This window comes from Pyxicephalus adspersus, chromosome 2 (assembly GCF_032062135.1).
Source record: "Pyxicephalus adspersus chromosome 2, UCB_Pads_2.0, whole genome shotgun sequence".
Taxonomy (NCBI): Eukaryota; Metazoa; Chordata; class Amphibia; order Anura; family Pyxicephalidae; genus Pyxicephalus; species Pyxicephalus adspersus.
The window spans coordinates 40,404,509-40,425,011 of NC_092859.1; the positions used below are offsets into that span (position 1 = coordinate 40,404,509).

Consider the following 20,503-nt stretch of genomic DNA (forward strand, 5'->3'; position numbering starts at 1 on the left):
AGAACAAGAATGCAAACGATTCACCTGCATCGGGTCTGTGACTCATAAAGTATTGAAGCCCAAAGACCATTTGGCAAGCAGAATTTCCAGCACATGATCTGCATTCACAGCCCACATAATTACTTTATAATGGCTGTGCTGAGCACTCTTACCAGTATAGTTTTTATTGTAAAGCTGTGTACACACTTAATACGCAATAATTATCATTGGAAACCAACGACCAACGACCAATCTTTCGATAATCGTTAACAAAAAAAGTGCACAGCGTCTGACAAACGACAACGATGAACGAGGATTGTCGCTGGAAACTAATGACAGTCCCGGCGGATCTGATTGGACGACGATTGTTCACTATCTATTGTGTGTATGGTCATTCAGTTTTCGTGGATGGTTCTGCAGTACACTTTCTCCTGTACATGTCACTTCCTGCATCGTTCAAAAGATCGCATCTAGTGTGTGTACAATATTGGTGGATTATATTTGAATGATCGTATCGTTACAGCATGTACAGAATTGTGCACAATAGGATCTTTCAAAATAATCATGCATAATCGTTAGTCGTTCATTTTCTAACGATAATCATTGCAAGTGTGTACCTAGCTTTAGGGCTATTCAAGTGTTTGTCAACGGTGATACTCTAGGGTTTTTCCAGAGGTTCCTCCTTGATTAATGAGCAGTTTGTGACTATCAGATCATTTTATTAAATTCCAAAGATGTTTATGGCTATCTGTAAGGGTGGCAGCCTTCCCACTGACCAACAAGAGTTCTAACTTTCCTCACTAATCTAAAAATAAAATAACATTTTGGTTAGACGTATACTTTAAATAAAGAAAAAAATTTGTACTTTTACATAGACTTGAAATATGCAAACATTTGAAACATTATGCAAGGTAAAGTATTATTGAGATGTTTTTATTATTAGGACATTTATAATACACTGGGAGCATTTGGAAAAGTAACACACACAAAACGTGTCTGCCTGACTACTAATGATGCAGTGCAGCAGCCAATAGGATTGCTAGGTTCTGCTCTCAGACAAGCTCTGCCCTGTTTTAGGGTATTTCCATCACTGAGTTGAGATAAAAATATCACTTTCACTTCTCAATGTGGTTTCTTTAGTTTTATTGCAGCTGCAAGCAAGTCTATTGCAGCATTTGGCTTTGATCTTAGCCCAGAGGATCAGCAAGAAAAATCCAGAGAAGTTACCTTATCAGGTGTGCAAACTATAAGTCCAGAAGATGGCAGATGAAACCCAGAACCTGGTCCAGAATGAGGTTCCGGAGGAGACCATGGTCGAAACTGGGACAGGACAATCACGGTACAGATTTTCTACGCTATGCGCACAATGCTTCTATAAATATTGCATTTTATTAATAACAGAATAATCATTAACAATTCATAATAAGTTACAGAAATCTATAGCATTAGATACAATATGTCAGCTGGGAAAACCTGGGGTCACTTAAAATTCACTTATCTGCCATGGCGAAAAGATTTTATGAGCCAAATGGGCAAATATGAGCTCTGTCCATGGCTGACCAAATCTACCAGACACAGCAAAAATATATATAAAAACATTTTATGATAACTGAAAAAAAAATGAAATCAAATTTACCCAATGAACTTGTAAATCTTTGTAAAGGATCTTATGCACCAGTGTGCAAAATAGTCACAAAGTGGTTCTGGTTAAAGGTAATAAACAATTTGGTGCTGACATATAATAGACTATAATATAACAAAATATAATATAATAGACAAATGTAGATCTCTCTTTGCTGTATTTGTGTCACTCTCTCCATATGAATACCTCTCACTCTGCGTATTTCGTTTCCCCTTTGTCAGTCTTTAGGTGTATTGCTCTCCCTTTTTCTGTGAACCTGTTCTCTTTGTATTTCATTCTCTCTTTCTCTGCATATCTCTCTCTTTGTCCATCTCCAAGCATATCACTCTCTTTTTCCCATCTTTACATATCTCTCTGTCTTTGGGTCTGATTTATTAAAGCTCTCCAAGGCTGGAGAGGATACACTTTCATCAGTTAAGCTGGGTGATCCAGCAAACCTGGAATTGATTTCTTAAAAGCCATTTGCTACTTGTTACCAATTGTTTTCAATCCTGGACCAGATTTATTCCAGGATTCCTGGATCACCCAACTTCACTGATGAAAGTGTATTCTCCCCTGCCTTGGAGAGATTTAATAAATCAGACCCTTTCACCCTTTCTTTGCTACCTCTCCTTTTCTTTTTTTTTCCATATTTGCTTACCTCTATCTCTGTGTATCACTCTCTTCTTTTACCTTTCTTCATCTCAAAGTATTTAATTCTCTCTTTTTTAATTTTTGTGTACCTCTCCCTCTTTCCTTTTCTCTGTCTCTCTACATATCTCTTTCTTTTTCTCTATCTTTCATAAGTTTCTTTGCTTAGCTCTCCCATCTATCCTCTTTCTCCATCGCTCTCTCTTTTTCTGTCTCTGCATACATGTCTCTCTGTGTAACTCTCTTCTTTTCTCTCTACCTGTCTCTCTGAATTGCCAATATGTAGTAGCAAGCATTTGGTCCTTGGGCAGTTTAGGGTGAGGTTACACTGTCGTGTTTGGAACCACCTGAAGTTTTCACTTCTTATTATTTTTCCTGGAATTCTTTTGGAAAATAAAATGAGACTATAAGAAGAGAAGGGACTGACTGATCATTTCCCTAATACAGTCTGTACAGTGCAGGTTCTGAGGTGTCTCACCCCAGCAACTGATGATGTCACGCCATTCTAGAATTTTCATTTGACACAACAAAACAATAAAATAATTGTAATAACTATTAAAACTTTTTAGACGGATTTTACACCATGAGCTCAATTCACAAAGCTAACACACTGAGAATAGGAATCTTTATTTACAAAAAAAATCATTATCCTTGTGATAAAGCTTGCAAGTTGATATAATTGAGAAAATTGTTATGCAACTAAGGAAGAATCTAGTAATTAGTTATAAATAGACTGCTGCCTCTTTGGATAAACCTGCGATTTTCCTATTATTCAGAAATAAATAGTGAAACTGGTTGTGATTGAAGTAACTCAACAGATGCAAAACCAGAAAGAAAAAGGGTAAATACAAAGTTCATGTCTACGAGTAGGAAAGGGTTAACCCACTGCCAGGGTATTTTTTGCAGTCTGCTTGTCAATGGGAAAAATTCCCTTTAATTTCTGTCTTCAGCAGGAAGTCAGTGGAATCTACCTAAGTGAGGGAAATACCCAAATTATTTTTAAGGTATCATTATCCTCCTTCATTGCTTCTGTTAGTGAAATATGAGTACAATAGGAAATTAGATTGTAAGCCCCTTTTGTAAAAGGCTGCATAATATGTCTGCACTATGTAATATAGCTGGGTATACCTTTATACCCAGAAATAAGACCTCAGCATGCCAGAAGGGCAGGAGCTGCGGCTAAGTCAAGCAATTATTGTAGAGAAATTAGGTGTGCTGAAAGTCCAAACTATAAAGCAGCCTTTCTCGACCTTTTTAACTTTGAGGAATCCTTGAAATCATTTCTGGTTATGGAAAACCTCTACTAAAAACATTTTTTTGTGGATAAATGGGAAAAAAAGCCAGTGGAAAATGCCCACCCCCCCTCCTGAATAACACCTAAAAGAGAGCTGAAACATCATTACAGTCATGCAGCTGGCTCTACCAAGTGGTGTTGGCTTCAGAACAATGCAGGCATCATCAAACTAGAGATCAGCCATAGAGGACCGCCTTGCAACACCTGGAGGAATAATGGGTGAGAATGGCAAGAATAGCCTATGGGAGATAACTTGGATCATTCTCCAGTCTTATAGCACAGATTTATGAGGGGGGCCAGATATGGAGGTGTGATCCCAGTACTCTCAGTGATGACTCTGGTGGCTGCTCTATAAGCGCTTTATGTGTTCAAAACAATACGGACATAGTAGGAGGACCTTAGTAGGACCCACTACCTATCTGCTGGTATCATAAACATACGGTGGCCTCCCCATCCAACCAAAAAATTTTTCTTTGGACCCCAAAATTAAAACTGCCATTATTACACTTTTGTGTATACCTGGGGAAGGACTCCAGCATCCCTAAATGCTGATATCTGTGAGTCAGGATTGTAAAATAAATTCTACTTTCTGTAATTCTGTAAATTGGATATGACTTTCCTTTTCTTGTGTTGGGTTTTTAGAGACCTACAAGAAATGATTCACAAAATAAATGATCCAATGACACGTTAACCCTATAGTAATAGAATTGAGCAAATCCAAATGGACAACCACATCCTACCTGCTGACAATTGCAGGACACTTCATGGTTGGTTGCCTTGATCCATTTGTCTGTTTTAATCTGCTGGTTGAAAATGTATGCAATTGGCAGAAAAATCATTAGTGGGAATGAGTAGACACCATAGCTGGTGTTATGGGGTGCGGGGATGAAGGAAGTCTTAAATACATTGTACTCATGGAACTTGGCTCAACAAATGAGGCCAAAGGATCTCCTAGCAGTTTGGTTCAGCTTCAGAGCTAAGCCCCAGCCATAATGTGTTACTGTAAGGCTTCATATTCTTTAGAAAATGACAAAAAATGTGTGCAAGCTACAGACCTCCATTATCTCAGAACACAAAGATACTATTTCAGGAACAAACATCCATCTGCATGGAGTGTAATAATAAAAGCGTGGAATGTAACAACGCTATAACATGATACAGGGTAAGCTTGCATCTTTATCACATGACAAGAAAGGCCCAGAGCTCCCGAGGGGAGGAGGAAAAGTAGAGGGCAGCCATGACCAGGGGCTAAGGGGGAGCAAGAGGTAGTGTATTTTAGAAAGAATGATAAGGATAGGTAAAGGTAGCTAGGAACAAGCTGAGAACATAAATGGTTGGGCAGTTATCCCAGATGTTACGGTGGTAAGTGCTGCCTCCGAGGGCCTGCAACCGGAAAGGGAGTAAGAGGACATTGAAATGTTGAATTTAAGAAATTGTAATAGTTATTGCTATTTATGGTTAAATGTTTTAATGGTTATATTATTTAAAACTAAAATTGGGGGGGGGGGGAGATGGGAAAGATAAGAGGGGAGAAGAAGAGAGAAACCAAGAAATGGGGCAACAATTCTAGCTCCCTTGGTCATGTACAGTACATCTGTGTTGAATAGTGTATATTCAGTACCATTTCATGTTTCCTTAGATATGAAAAAACAGAAAAATACGCATTGAAAGCCAGTGTTACAGTTTACAGTATTTAGGGAGCTAGGGAATATTGTTCCCAGTGATTAACTTGTTCTGCTTGCAATTGAAAAAGATAAAGAGTGAGGGTTTGCTTCTCAATTTTACGTATAATTGTGATTAAGATATGTATCAAACATATTCAATACTAGACAGAGCTCAACTGGGCATATACAGCGCAAATCAAACAAAGTGAAATACTGGAACAACTTCCCATCCAACCTCCTAATCTTACATATTACTCCGAATTAGAAGAAGATTTTTTTCCCTAATTCCTTCAATGAATTAAATCAAACTCCCTGGACCTCCAACCTCATCTGGGAACTCCTTAGAACACTCAATACTCTACAGTCAATCATTAACCTACCCACACAACTTCATTATCCAGTAAACTTAAAATCTCTGTGATACCTTATAGCAAAACATGTCGGGAGAGGGATAATATCACTTCATTGTTCTAGGGAGTTCCCAGATGAGGTTCAACATAACAAAAAGCTTATGCTATATCATCCTAAGAACACTAATATTGCACAGACATGGTTTCATCCTTAGGTAAAGTTTCCATACCTGTACAAAGCCCATTGTACAATCTCATTTACGAACTACATTTTGATGAATACGTTTAAAAAAATTTTTTTTATATATCAATGCCAATGGAGTAGAATGAAGCACTACAATATTTTAGGGATGGGGTGGATATGCTTCCATTAAAGTATTACAGTACTAACACAAGTATAAATGTTTAAATTATTTTTTTATTTTTATTATTTGTATCAGTGAATATGCTTCCATTTAACGTTAAGTATTACAGTACTAACACAAGTAAAAAAATTGTGTAAATGAGTTTTTTATTTTTATTATTTGTATCAGAGAAGGAGTTGGTAAGTACAAGACTTGGGTGAAGGGGTAGGCGGGAAGAACACCTAATAAATGTCACTGCAATACAAGTACAGTTAAGGCCATTGCTCTTGGTTTGACCCATCATGTTCATTGTTCTTGTTCTTTTTTTATTCACAGTACTATGACCTGCAACAAGAAGACAGCAATGCCCATCTTGTCTGTCTTCGTGGCTCTCCTCATAGCAGGTCAAGCCGTGTCCGTCTACTTCATAACTCAGCAGCAGTCCACCATCAACCAGCTGACTGATACCACAACTACGTTAAAGTTGAAGGATATGATCAAGAATCTTCCTGGCTCATGTAAGTAGCAAGCTCTCAAAGCGTTGCAGAATGCAATACACTTACAATGTCATCCCCAGAGAGGTTATATTGATGATACCAGAACACCAGAAAATTATTTAATATCTGCCTGGGTTGCCAGGAGCAAGCAACCAGTGGGAACAACATGCAATGTCACTTTCTATAATGACTCTATAGTGCCAACATATTACACTGCACATTAAATGACAGACAGTAACAGACAATGACACAGGAGGAGGAGAGGATACTGCCCCAAAAAGCTTACTATCTAATGCAACTGTACTTCATTCAGAACGTCAAATCATAATACTTTATATATCTTTTCAAGCAATAAAAGCAAATGCTTCTGGGTAGGACTACAACCTCTTGCAACTCAAAATGGATGTTCAACATTTGTTTCTGAAATAAGCAGCAATACTTTGATGGAACTAAGGAACTCTGGCCTGCAGAATTACAGGCTCAGGGGTGGTTTTTCTAGAAGGCAGATTATTCATAATAAGCAGATTTTACAAAGCAGGCGTTATCAGATCGTACTATAAAAAAAGACTTTGTGCAGCCCTAAATGCCTATTAAAACCATAAAGAGTGTCTGGAGAGTCTATTTAGGAAATGCTACTGGAAATCCCTGCAACAGTTAGGATAGGTACACACATGCAATAATTATCATTTGAAAACGAACCATCAACAATTATTCTCGATTATTTTGAACGATCGTATTGTGCACAATTCTGTACATGCTGTAACAATACGATCGCTCAAATATAATCCACCAATAATGTACACACTAAATACGATCCTTTAAACGATTGTTCAAACGATGCAGGAAGTGACATGTACAGGAGAAAGTGTATCACAGAACAATCCACGATTACTGAACGACCGTACACACAATAGATTCCAAACGATTGACGCCCAATCAGATCCGCCAGGACGGTCGTTCGTTTCCAGCGAGATTCCTTGATCGTTGGTGTCTTTGACCAGTTGTTGTGCACTTTGTTAACAATTATCAAATAATTTGTCATGGATCCTTTGTTTCCAACGACAATTATTGTACGTGTGTACACAGCCTTAAGCTACGTACACACGTCAGATTTTTATCTGCCGTGTGTACAGTCGGTGTCGTCCATCGTCCGGACGACCGACCTGCCGGATCCACGGACGATGGACGACAGCCGATCGTAATGAAAGTGAAGGGGAGAGCGCGCAGCAGGGTGCCGCTCCGTCGCTCTCCCCCTCCCCTCTCCATAGAGCATGAACGGTGCTGTATGTACAGCACCGTTCATGCATCGTGCACTCCCTTGTCGTTGGAAAGGATCGTGAAAGATCCTTTCCAACGACAAAAATTGGCAGTGTGTACGCAGCTTTAGACTTTAGTTTGTCCTTGCAAATAAAGTGGTCTTTATAAAGAATCTTGGAAAGTATCTGTATGTTCAGATAGTTAGAGGTTTCACTAGCAGTTGTAATAGGTAACATATTATTAGATGTTCCAGTCCTGGAAACAATGGAGCAGTCGAGTCATTAGCCAATAAGTAAACAAATAAGTTTTATTGCATAATAGTAAAACACTGACAACAAAACTCCCTTATTCAACTTAATTGAGTGAAGACTGGAATAATGAACAACATGACAAATACAAAATAGGTATTTAAAGAATTAGCTTGCCAGTAATATACAATCGTATAAAGTTGAAAATAAAATGTTTTTTTTCTAGCTGTATTCCAATGACTTAATATCCTCATGTTTTCCTGCAGCTCAAACCCAAAATCACCAGAAACTAAGGATGGCCTCATTTAATGTTCCTCTGGCATTCAGTGATACAGATGGCTCCACACAGGTAACCTTGTATACAGAATCCTATTTGTATAGTAACAGAGGTAAAATGAGTTCTATTTCTAGTGACATAGTAAATGAAATAATAGAAAAATAATAATAAAAATTATTAAGGCAATAGTGTCAAGGAAAATGCTGATTTAAAATCATCCCAAGAAATTAAATAACCCTTAAAATGTTTTACAAGATGGATTTTTTTTATTTTAGAACCTGGAGGCTATTGCAGAGGAGAGCAACAAGCTTGAAGATGCAGTCAAATACATGCTCCTGGTGAGTAGTTGTATATATTCTAACTGAATCATGGGCTCTTTGTTGCCCATAAATTGTATACACGACATACAGTTAGGTCCATAAATATTTGGACAGAGACAACTTTTTTCTAATTTCAGTTCTGTACATTACCACAATTAATTTTAAATAAAACAACTCAGATGCAATTGATCTACAGACTTTCAGCTTTAATTCAGTGGGTTGAACAAAAAGATTGCATAAAAATATGAGGAACTAAAGCCTTTTTTTACACAATCACTTCATTTCAGGGGGTCAAAAGTAATTGGACAAGTGACTCAAAGGCTATTTAATGTGTTGGTGTGGGCAATTCCCTAGTTATTTCATTATCAATTAAGCAGATAAAAGGCCTGGAGTTGATTTGGGGGGGTGCTTGTATGTGGAAGATTTTGGTGTGAACAGACAACATGCGGTCAAAGGAGTTCTCCATACAGGTGAAACAAGCCATCCTTACGCTGCAAAAACAGAAAAAAAACCCATCCGAGAAATTGCTACAGTATTAGAAGTGCCAAAATCTGCAGTTTGGTACATCATGAGAAAGAAACAAAGCACTGGTGAACTCAGCAACACCAAAAGACCTGGACGTCCATGGGAGACAACAGTGGTGGATGATCGAAGAATAATTTCCATGGAGAAGAGAAACCCCTTCACAATACCCAACCAAGTGAACAACACTCTCCAGGAAGTAGGCGTATCGATATCCAAGTCTACCATAAAGAGAAGACTGCATGAAAGTAAACACAGAGGGTGCACTGCAAGGTGCAAGCCACTCATAAGCCTCAGGAATAGAAAGGCTAGATTGGACTCAAAAACATCTAAAAAAGCCAGCACAGTTCTGGAAAAACATTCTTTGGACAGATGAAACCAAGATCCTCCTTTACCAGAATGATGGCAAGAATAAAGTATGGAGAAGGCGTGGAACAGCTCATGATCCAAAGCATAGCACATCATCTGTAAAACATGGCGGAGGCAGTGTGATGGCTTGGGCGTGCATGGCTGCCATGGCACTGGGACACTAGTGTTTATCCATGATGTGACACAGGACAGAAGCAGCCGAATGAATTCTGAGGTGTTCAGAGACATACTGTCTGCTCAAATCCAGCTAAATGCAGTCACATTGATTGGAAGGCGTTTCATAATACAGATGGACAATGACCCAAAACATACAGCCAAAGCAACCCAGGAGTTTATTAAAGCAAAGAAGTGGAATATTCCTGAATGGCCAAGTCAGTCACCTGATCTGAACACAATTGAGCAAAGCATTTCACTTGTTGAAGACTAAACTTCAGACAGAAAGGCCCACAAATAAACAACAACTGAAAGCCGCTGCAGTAAAGGCCTGGCAGAGCATTAAAAGGAGGAAACCTGGCATCTGGTGATGTCCATGAGTTCAAAACTACAGGCTGTCATTTCCAGCAAAGGGTTTTTAACTATGTATTAGAAATGAACAATTTATTTTCAGCTTTTTAATTTGTCCAATTACTTTTGAGCCCCTGAAAGAAGTGATTGTGTAAAAATAAAAAAAGACTTTAGTTCCTCACATTTGTATGCAATCTTTTTTTGTTCACCCAACTGAATTAAAACATTTAAAATTAATTGTGGTAATGTACAGAACCAAAATTAGAAACAAGTTGTCCCTGTCCAAATATTTATGGACCTAACTGTATTTATCATTCTTTATCATTATTCATGTGTCTTCTTTATTTATAGAGAAACAATCCCCTGAGAAAATATCCAGCAATGAATGGAACCTTTTTGGACAATCTGAGGAAGCTGAAGAAGACCTTAAGTGACCAGGAGTGGATGGTCAGTGTTTGTAATACATGGAAATAATTATTTTGGGTGCCATAGGGAATAATAAACCTCCATTTTATGACATTAGACACATTTGCCTTGTTGCATCCACAGTTCTATAACAATTTAAAACTTAATTTAATTTATTTAAGTATATATATATATTTCATGATCACCTTAATATGCCCTTTTTTCTCCTTTAGGTTTTTGATGCATGGATGCAGCAGTGGTACCTGTTCTTTTTGGTGCAGAACCCTGAAACACCCAAGCCAACTCCAGAACCAACAGGTAGAGGTGTAATATGTCTGGCACTGCATTCAGGCTTTTCGCTGCCAATAGCGCATCATAGGAAAAACAAAAACAGCTGCTCCTATGTCCATGTGTGTTCTGTGTTTTGGCATTAGAAAAAAAAGTGCTTGCATATACATGTTGCTGGTGTATGAAATAGGCTGTGTAGGAGTTTTGATACCATGACATTGGAATATAAAAATAAAGGCACAGCCAGTAAGCAGTTACTTGTGGTGGCATGAAGGTGTCATACAGTCATTGGTTTGGTGAAGATACAGAATACACGCTTTACCAATGGAAAAATGAAAAGTTAAGCTCACAGAATAGTCTTGTAGGTCATCAAGACATGTCACCTAAATCTAGCCTCTGCCCAGACTCCAAATTTATTTTTTCTCCCAAAGTTATGGATAAAGTTCAGCTTTAAATAAGTATTTCAAGATATAATTGGCCATTGGCAGGGGAGAAGCCTTGACCCTACTATGTATTTAATTGATATGGATAAGAATTGATATAACCACACAGTAGCTCTTTTGAATTGTTTGTACTGGTGTGGCCTCACCAGGCATGAACTACAGGTGCACAGGTATGACCATCTGTTCTACCCCCTGGCCCTTGTGGATGATCCAACTCTGCAATAAATATGTAGAAGTGGAACTTTATAAATAACAAAAAGGCACATCAGAGTGTAAGAGATAATCAGTACATTAATCTTTCTGGTGCTATTGTGATCACTAGAGAACAGCACAAAAAAATCACTATCCTGTTCTGTTTTTCCAATACTCACAAAAGTAGCCTTGTTCTAGAGGGGCTTATCAATGGGGTGTAAGGGCATACCTCCCATTATTAAGAAAAAATATGTAGTCCTTCTGCAGAAGCCACTAGAAGCCCCTAATACCAAATAGAAACACCAAGAGCTGTGGTGGCTATAGTTATGCCATGCCATTCTAATACAATAGGGCTCATTATATCAGGCATTGTTTTCCTGGTCAGGTCAGCAAAATCCCCTTGATTTTACCTGAGCAGCAAACATGACAGTTCAGATTGTTTGACCTGCTTTGTGTTGTGTTGCAGATGTCTTATTGAGGTGCGTTTGCAAACAAAACAGGTCAAACAAAACAGGTCAAACAAAATCTGCAAACAAAACAGGTCAAACTTAGCCTTCTCTTGTTTTTTAAATGCTTTATTTCAGAATACAAACAAAGTTTTTGTTAAGAAAACCATTCAACATGAGTCTTGGTGGATTCTTTAGAATGGTAACTGCTTTCTGGTTAAAGGTGCAAAAGCTGTTCATTATTATTTCTTAAATATTTGCCAATTACTATTTGTTTTACGATAACTTGTTATGCATCCTAGAACCCATCGCCACTGGTTCCATACAATGGCCTGCAATGGAAAACATTTACTTGGGCTGAAAAACGCATAAACCATGTATCTGCTGCTTTGGCGCTGAAGTCTCCGTCTTTCTTTGTGCCGGCCAGCTAATAGATGCTGCTAAGCCTGGACTTATAGGAAAACATAAGATTCTTATGTCCAGCTTTCTTTACAGTCTTCAAATTTCTTCCTCAGGCACTAGGGACTTCCTGAAACTGTGGGAAAAGGATCACCGCCCAGCAGGGCGCGGCCCAAGCGGAAACTTGGTTTATGCTTCTCCCAGTTACTCCACTGATACAGAGCCCAATTATTTCTTTGATGAAAGCCCAAGTGGTGAATATGTTGTCATTTCACGTATAGTAGAAACAAATGTACAAAGCCATCCTATAGAGAAACACTGTTGAGTAGAGATTCAGTTGCAGTCATCAGCACCCATTAGGATGGACAAATGCTATCATGCTCTCAGCATAATTTGGGATGCGGCTTACTTTTCAGGCATAGGGAAGCAGCTTGGTGTGGTTTATATGGCTAGATGCACAATGGCACTACCACAACACCATAAAGGCCCTAAGGGATTACAAAAAAAAAGAACACCAGGCTTTAGGTCTCACTAAAAAACCTATAGGACTTGCGTGCTATTAGCCAAATGTTAGTGGGCACCTGACCACCACATCCTCCTGTATGGCCCAAAAAATGTAGACATTGTTCCAAATTATTGAGTTCTGTTGATTACAGAGAAGGGAATGGTTAAAGAACAATTAAACATTTTAGACATTTGTGTACTTCCAACCTTCTTGCTATAGTTAGAGGATGGACATTTTCTGTTCCAGGAATATTGAGGCTCTGCGGACAAAGCTAGATCTATAGAAACAAGGTTGTCCAGTTTGGTGTGAAGAAACTTGAGTGGTCTGCAGGGACCTGACCTTGGTTGTTAGGGATAGACAATGAATCTGATATGGCTCCATTTATGTAAAACATTGGTTACATAGTCTGCAGCACAACACAGTAAACTTTTACTGTGTGTAGATGGCATTAGGTAAGACTGAAAGGAAGAATTTTGTCAGGGATAACACTATTTTCTGTAATTCAACATGTTCCTATGTATTCTATAAGTTTTTTCCTAAACTAGCCTTGCCTGTTTATATGTATTAGGTGCCTCTTTGATATCAGAATGCTTAGTGAAGGCCAGTTCCCCTGCCTTGCCTGGTACTTTTGTACCACAATGTGATGAGAAAGGTGACTACAAGCCTATGCAGTGCTGGCATAGCACCGGATATTGCTGGTGTGTCTACAGAAATGGAACCGAGATTCCAGGAACCAGATCCCGTGACAAAATTCACTGCAAAAGTAAGAACAAACGTGTCTTACAACTATACCTCATAGGTCATTCCTGAATCTAAACTCACTGTATGTGACTACAAATCAGCCTGGTTCTAATTAAACCCTAAAAAAGAATAAAACTGCATTCTTGGCATGACATGAAATAATATTTGTCTAACAGTTTTCCTTTAAAGAACTAGCCCTTGCACAATAACAGAAACAAGTTTGGTGCAGGATGTTTTGTGGTGCTTTAGCTCACTTTCTGTTTCTTTAATCTGCTTTTGATTTTTTTTTGGCATGATTCAAGCTGCTTATGCTCCCAAATGAACCTGTAATATAAAGAAGCACAGTTCATAAGTATATTATTACTAATACCAGTTCCTAAGCTGCCCATACAATTCCAGATGCTAGATGGACATGATAAAGTATTGGTATAGCTCTATTAGGATTTAATGGATTTAATCCTTTGTAAAGGATTTAATTTTATATGCCAGAAAGCCAATAAAGGAAGTATAGAAGAAATACCAGATGGTAGATATCGGTAACCAAGGTTTTTACACCTATCCAGACCCACCATTTCTGACCTATCGGTCACTAATACCCTGAGGGCGTGGTTAGGGGGGCTAAGAAACAAGAAATGGTTACCTAATCATATATATTTTATTCTTAGCAATGTAATATGGTTCTTTTGGGTGCATTTACAGTAATGTACATTTGACAGCCAGTTGCATTTTATTTGCAATAATTATTTATTTATTTTTTTTAAACAGAACATGCTGATTTAGTCACCCAGGAGTTTGGATTCTAATCTACTGCAATTCAATCCATTTATGGTAAATACTAAATATTTATTGGTCTTTCATTAAAAAGTAAGCTAATAAAGACATGAACGTTCACACAAATAGCTGGCCTAACAAGACTAAGCTACACTATTTGAAGAATATATTGGTACAATAAGATGCCAGTCCTTACCCTTATGATAAAAGCCCAGACTGTGCTGCTGGAGCCCATAGAATTATTTATGTAGATATTAAAGTTTATCTGAATCCTAATCATTTTAATAATGTTTTGGATACAAAAGGGAAGGGTTAGGGAACCTTCATCCTTTATTGCTGCTGATGTTTCTGTTGCGGAGTTTCACCCTCTCCATTTGTCCTGATGTGCAATGTCACCATAATGGAAAGGATGGGAACTCCATTTTACAGCTGATGCTGGAACAGGACCAAAAAAAAAAAAATCTTCCTTTAGCAACAGTTGTACTAGTGAAAGAGAAACTTTGCATGCAAATCTTTCTGTGGGAACAAACACAAAAAAAATTAACCTAGCAGGCTTTTAATTATTCTCTTCTCTGTACTAAACTAACAAAAAAAATGGTTTTAGACTTTAAAATATGTCCAGCCCATAATATTTTTTTTTCTGGTTTTGGAGGAGTGACAAAGTATTCACATTCATGCTGGGATTTCTCTAGTATCTGGGTCCAGTTGGAGATATCTACTCTCATTTTCTAACCTATTGATAATGGTTGTATGAGAAAGGAAGTGAAAGAAAATCTGCTATAAACAGAAAAAAAAATAGTTCTAACCTTTCCCTACCCGATTTATAAAAACAGTGCTTTTATTTCTGTTGTTCTTAGAAATTTGCTTTCACTTTCTCTCTAAAAAACAAATGTGAGGAGTTTAATTGTATATATGGACAATATGCATATAACTTTTACAAATAGGATACACTTTTGGTTGAGTATGCTGGTAAAATCCTGTTTGTGTTTTTTTACAGGTAAAAACAATCGTGTGTGATCAAGCAAGGGCACAAATCTTCCTACTTACAGTTTGTGTAGTTCCAGCTTAGCGGCTTAGAGGCTTTACTTGTGAAGACAGTGATTTTATTTCTAGTATCATATCTTAAAGGGTATTGTATAAAGAGTACTTCAGGCAAGACACAAAATCCAGTTATAAATAAAGAAAAAGCATTGGAATCAGATTAAAAAAATAGGGGATTAGGCCTGTGTCAGGAAAGAAAGCTGATTGTGAAATAACGCCCGTGGGCAGCGATAAAATGCAAGAAATTAAAAGCAAACCAGATGTAGTTTGATGAAGAAACTGGTGCTTGTCTATAAAAGCCAAAAATAGTTGTAAGGAGTACCTCTAACTAAAAAAAGAATTTCTGCATAATCACCATTAGTAATATTGGCTGGATAATGTCTTGCCTGTAGTTCTCCTAAGTGTCAAATAATAATTTTTATATTGTGTTATAGATGTACAGTGATTTTTGTCCTCATGATAAATCTGACAGATGTTTGGTAATAAAGAACTATCATATATCATGGATTGTAATAAAAAAGAATTACAATTAATGCAGTATGTCATTGTGAATAACAGATTTGGTTGATCTGAAAACAAATTTAAAGATTATTATTAAGGGAGATTATTAGACTGAAACGCAAAGCCCAGTAAGATTCAATAAATCAAAACTGTAAATGTGTATTCACTTAATTGATACATCCCTAGAATGCTCTTTACAGGCCTGGTCCTGGTTCACTTGTTTTTCTTCCAGAAATAAAAGGATTTCTATTTCGGTTTGTACCACCAATCCAGAGTTTTTCTATTTTCTCTCTGGTAATATGTGGGCAGTTTCACAGGGTGTGGGTAGAAATCTCTCTTAAGCAGCTGGGGATAGCAATAAAAACTCAACCGAAAATCCTAATCTATTCCAAAACCATAAAATGGTTTTAGGCAGACATACAATTTCTAATAAAATAGTTACATTTTTATATTGACATTAAAACTCTATAACACACACAAAGTGGCAACCAAGCCCAGTCTGGCTCTAAGTTTCCTAGATGCTAGCAACCTCACTTTGCAAGTTAAAGTGAAATATTATTTAGTAATTTTCCTTGCTTTTTGTTACCTGCTTGAAAACTGGCATCTTAATTCTTCATGTAGAATTCTAGTCTAAATTAAACTTAAGGATATAGGAACCCCTTTGTAGCAAAATAAAGCAGTACATCATTGCATCATTTTAAACTGCTTCTGATGTTTGTATTGTGTGGATTAATTATTGGCTGTTATTATATAAATATTACCATACAAAAAGTCAGTGCTTACATAGATTTGCTGCAGTGCCTACATAGATTTGCTGCAGTGCCTGATTTTACCAACAGCTGGCGCTGCAAGGGCAACGGTGAGTTGTAGCTCCTGTTCCTACTCCCTGGCAGTTTATTAAGTGGAAATTCTCTTCAAAAACATAAAAAATAATTTTGTACATTACAAAGCAGAGTTAAAATTTTAACTTTTTACCAGAGATACCACTTTATATTTTAGAATTTTTCTTAAAAATAAAAAAACACTGACACTGATTTTTTTCCCAAAATAAGATAACACATGTCACATAGCTGCATTAATATATAGAAGGGGTTTATGTTTACATTCCAGGGTTTTTTGTATTGCGTTAAATATTACTGGATCTGAGCTTTTTTTTTAGTTAGATTAGACTCCATCCATTGCAATGCTATATGTGCTTCTATTTTCCAAAGAAACTAACCTCTCAAAAGGCTATTTTAACAGGAAGTGGGGGGGGGGGGGGGGAAGTGACCTAACAGGAAGTGATGTAGGAAAGAGAATATAAGGCCATGTGCTTGGGAAGAGCTGCAGATAAGAGTGGCCATGTGGTGTGACTAGGTAAGGATTCCACTTTCCCCTCCAGAGAAGCATGGATTAAGCATTTGAACATATTACTGATTAAAGATAAGTACATTTGGTTTGTATGGGTGTGTAGCTAGATTTCATCCACTGCATATGTGCTTATTTAAAGCAGCTAAGAAACATAGTTTTGCAAATTATTGTTATATGCCTAAGGCAATAATTTAGCACTGTTTGCTTATGTATACCTGTAATGTTGATGTATTCATTGCTTTTCATCGGGGCTTGCTTGCCTGTTCATCTTTCTGTAGATATTTTTACAGCTTTGATTCAGTAAAGATACACATATTACACCATGATATTGTGTATTCTGTACAGTCTTTTGAAAACTGTTGTAAAACCAAGGCTAATTATTGTTTATCCAAGTAAAACCTCTTATCTTCCATTGATGGACATGGGAAATCGTTCATCTTCAAGTTGTTCAAAAGCAGTCCAACTGAGAAAGACAACACTGCAAGCAAATGCCCAATAGGAGGACTGCCTGCAGTTTAAGAGTCACTTTAATGACCTTATGCCCAGAGCTGGCTTCAACTGCAATATCCACAAAAATGATGTTCTAGGTAAAAGTAGAGTAGATTATTGTAAACTAAAGCAAATCCATGGCCTAAATTCACTTTGTTCCAATGAATGTTCTTGAATATTAGGGATGTAAGACTAAACACTTGCAAATGCAATATTTACAAATTGCACTTACTAAAATAACCAGTTCTGATGTTGAGCGTCAGAGAACAAACAAGGTAAGGTACACAGTGAACACGTACAAATTTCCTCTTATTGTTTTGATACAATTTTGTACAAAGGATAAAAATTAAATCTAGTCCAACCCCATCTGCAAAAAAAAAAAAACAACTTTGATGTAGAGATCTTACAAGGCTTTGGAATTTGGAATTTGGAAATCGCAAACTTTATTTTTCTGATCCACCAAATCTAATGAGGTGTTGGAGCCCACAGAACTACTCCCTGAAGCCATCTCAGGTTGGTGCAGCCAACTTTCACTTTGGACAAATGATCACCAGAAAGCCCTCCCAGTCAATTCTATAAAGCAGACAGGAAAGATGTGGTAAAGGAGCATAAACCCAAATCTGATTTGAGTGCAGATTCTATGCAGCCATCAAAGCAACCACTGGCTCCCTCAGACAATTTCTCTACATTTTTAGACAAACCTGAAGTATGTAATTGAAGTGTGTATCTAGAGGGTGTTAAAGCGAGAGAGGTGCATAACCACAACAAATGTTACTTATCCTCTTTGGTGGGTAATGCAAGAATCTGGCGTGGCATTGACTAACTGGTGCCAGATCAGACGACCTCCCAAAAAGGGGTACATTTAGTGATGTAGTACCAATGTGGTCTCCTGAAACTCCAGAGTGTACTAGTAGAGGAAATTCCTCTAACAAACCAGAACCCCTATAAAGAACCTGTATACCCAAGATTCCTGCAGTCTGAAATGAAGGTAATGTGAAGAACTTTCACTGGGTTTGATGAGGCTTTCTGACCAGGAACTTCTTGTGCCAGACAAATCTGTCTTTTCAGAACTTAGATTAACCTGTCCCGGAGGTTCTGGGGGCTTGTTAAGGAGGCTATAAATGAATAAAAAAACCATCTCACATATCTCAGGAGGCTTCTGGGCTTGCCTGATCTCAGGCATGCACAGAAGGGGCTTTTTCTTTCAAATGCCTGTGCAGGGAGATCAGGTGATGCTTCCCCCACGCAGGGACAATTTCAGGACCCCATCGAGGAAAGCTCTGGAAGGATCTACAGAAGTAAAGGAAGTGTGATGTTTTTTTAAAATTTAAATTCTGCTTTATCACTGAAACCAGCACTCCGGTGATCTGTAAGGATGCAGGGTGGGATTAAAAGGTTAAAACAAATTCACAAAGAAACTAGAGCAATGTGACAAAATACTTTTCTAGCATTAGGAGGGTGTAAATGGTAGGTTGGGATGCTTTCAATCCCCACAAGACAGGGTCCATAACTCTAGTCCGTGAAAGCTAAGATCTGTACATAAAAGTTAGCTGTATCCAATGGTTTTATAAGGAGTCAGAAAATGACGTGTTTATACCAAAATCTGGCCTGTATGTGGCCCTCAAGTTGAAAGCCCTGGGGCTCCAACATTTAGAAACAGTTATTAGCTAATCTAGTTTCAGAGTGGCATGCACTAAAATAATGTCAAAGGGGAACAAAAACTATGGAGTTATGGCAGAACACTGAATTTCTCTGATTCTTGGAATCAGATATAGTCATGGATTACTCAAATTCTACAGGGCAGGTGTGCTAGTGTGCTTAGTCCTTGTAGTAAAAGTGAACATGGAAGGATTCAAGAACAGAGGATAGGATTCCATGTTGCAGATGTGAACACATTCAAAATATAAAGAAGCAATCCCAGAGTTAAACCGTGTGAGCTGGGTTGCCTCCATGTCTAGAATCATACATTGGGACCACAGATTAGCAAGTAACATAAGGTGTAAGGTAAGAGGTAGGGCCTCAGGTACTCATGAAACCTAGACAGCTGGCAGCAGGTGAGAATCAATGACCAAAGTAACTGTATGTGTGCGGGAAGAATGACGGAAGATCATGGGTCGGAGTGTTAAAACACAGTGAATGTGCCACAGCAATAACCTTTAAAAAAACAAAAAAAAACAAAAGAATTCTAAAAAAGTGCTCAGCAACCTATGCAAATGAGGTAGCTTCCAACCTAATTATTAAGAGTCTTCAGCTTTGGGACACATGCAAAAGCAATTTCAGCAGATCTGGTCCTAGAAAGGATTTTGTAGCTAACTTGTTACACTGAAGTCAGCATCTGTCAATTTAAGCTAGCTCTGACATGCATTTTCATAGTAGGTGGAGTTATCCTGAGCTAACCTACAATTTTAGTTGTAGTATTCAATCCTGTATGTGGCAGTATAAACTGAAGGTGAAAGAGTCTTCAACAAATGAAAGATGGATCAAAATTTGCATGGCATTCTCAAGCATGTGTGACATCCTTTCTCAAGAAGGGTTTCATGGAACTCTCAAATTGCTAAAGGTTCCCAGAAATTGAATTTGTCTTTCAACAACAACTTATATGGTTCTTTTAACAGTCTGTGATAGGACAGTCTTCCCACTGATCAATGAAGGATGATCCGTCTCCCACCTATCGCCTTTCAATGACGATATCTCTCCACTGATCATGTGAAAAGACATTTTTCCACTAAACACCAATATTAGCTGACTACATTTTTTGCTGTCTGTTTTTCATTTTCAGTTAATAATTTCATGCTTACTGGTTTGGGAAATATTGTTTTATAGATGGAATGTTTTTTATTTAACGTTATTACATTTATGAGTTATATTACCTCCAGCAAGCATTTATATATGAATAGGCAAGTTGAAAGTTGTGGTACCTTAAAACCTTCAAAAGAACCATGCCTCCTACAAAAGATTTGCTGCAATGCCAGTAAAGGTGTTATCAAGAAGGGATGCCAGGGCCAACGCATTTCATGTAACCTATTAAACAAAAC

The 20,503-nt window shown here is 37.7% G+C and overlaps 1 protein-coding gene across 7 annotated transcripts; it reads left to right on the forward strand.

The window, feature by feature from the left end:
* The first annotated feature begins 1,089 nt into the window (after positions 1–1,089).
* Positions 1,090–15,897, forward strand: CD74 (CD74 molecule). 7 transcript variants are annotated; one of them, XM_072400550.1, is made up of 10 exons: positions 1,091–1,318; positions 6,240–6,421; positions 8,172–8,254; positions 8,458–8,520; positions 10,249–10,344; positions 10,536–10,620; positions 12,187–12,324; positions 13,144–13,338; positions 14,082–14,144; positions 15,085–15,897. In XM_072400550.1, the coding sequence occupies exons 1-9, from the start codon at positions 1,239–1,241 to the stop codon at positions 14,117–14,119; spliced, it is 960 nt and encodes a 319-aa protein (XP_072256651.1). In that variant the 5' UTR covers positions 1,091–1,238; the 3' UTR covers positions 14,120–14,144; positions 15,085–15,897. The 7 variants fall into 7 exon arrangements, with proteins under 7 accessions (XP_072256653.1, XP_072256652.1, XP_072256651.1 ...); XM_072400552.1 differs by lacking the exon at positions 14,082–14,144 and having other exon boundaries at positions 1,090–1,318; XM_072400551.1 differs by lacking the exon at positions 15,085–15,897 and having other exon boundaries at positions 1,090–1,318; positions 14,082–14,149.
* Positions 15,898–20,503: the final 4,606 nt, after the last annotated feature.

What these genes read in the sequence shown, in the direction of transcription:
- CD74 (XM_072400551.1), top strand. Translation starts at nt 1,239, where the DNA reads ATGGCAGATGAAACCCAGAACCTGGTCCAGAATGAGGTTCCGGAGGAG. An exon ending in GCCAACTCCAGAACCAACAG is followed by an intron (nt 10,621 to 12,186) that starts GTAGAGGTGTAA and finishes TTTCTTCCTCAG; the next exon opens with GCACTAGGGACTTCCTGAAA. An exon ending in CTTTGATGAAAGCCCAAGTG is followed by an intron (nt 12,325 to 13,143) that starts GTGAATATGTTG and finishes TATATGTATTAG; the next exon opens with GTGCCTCTTTGATATCAGAA.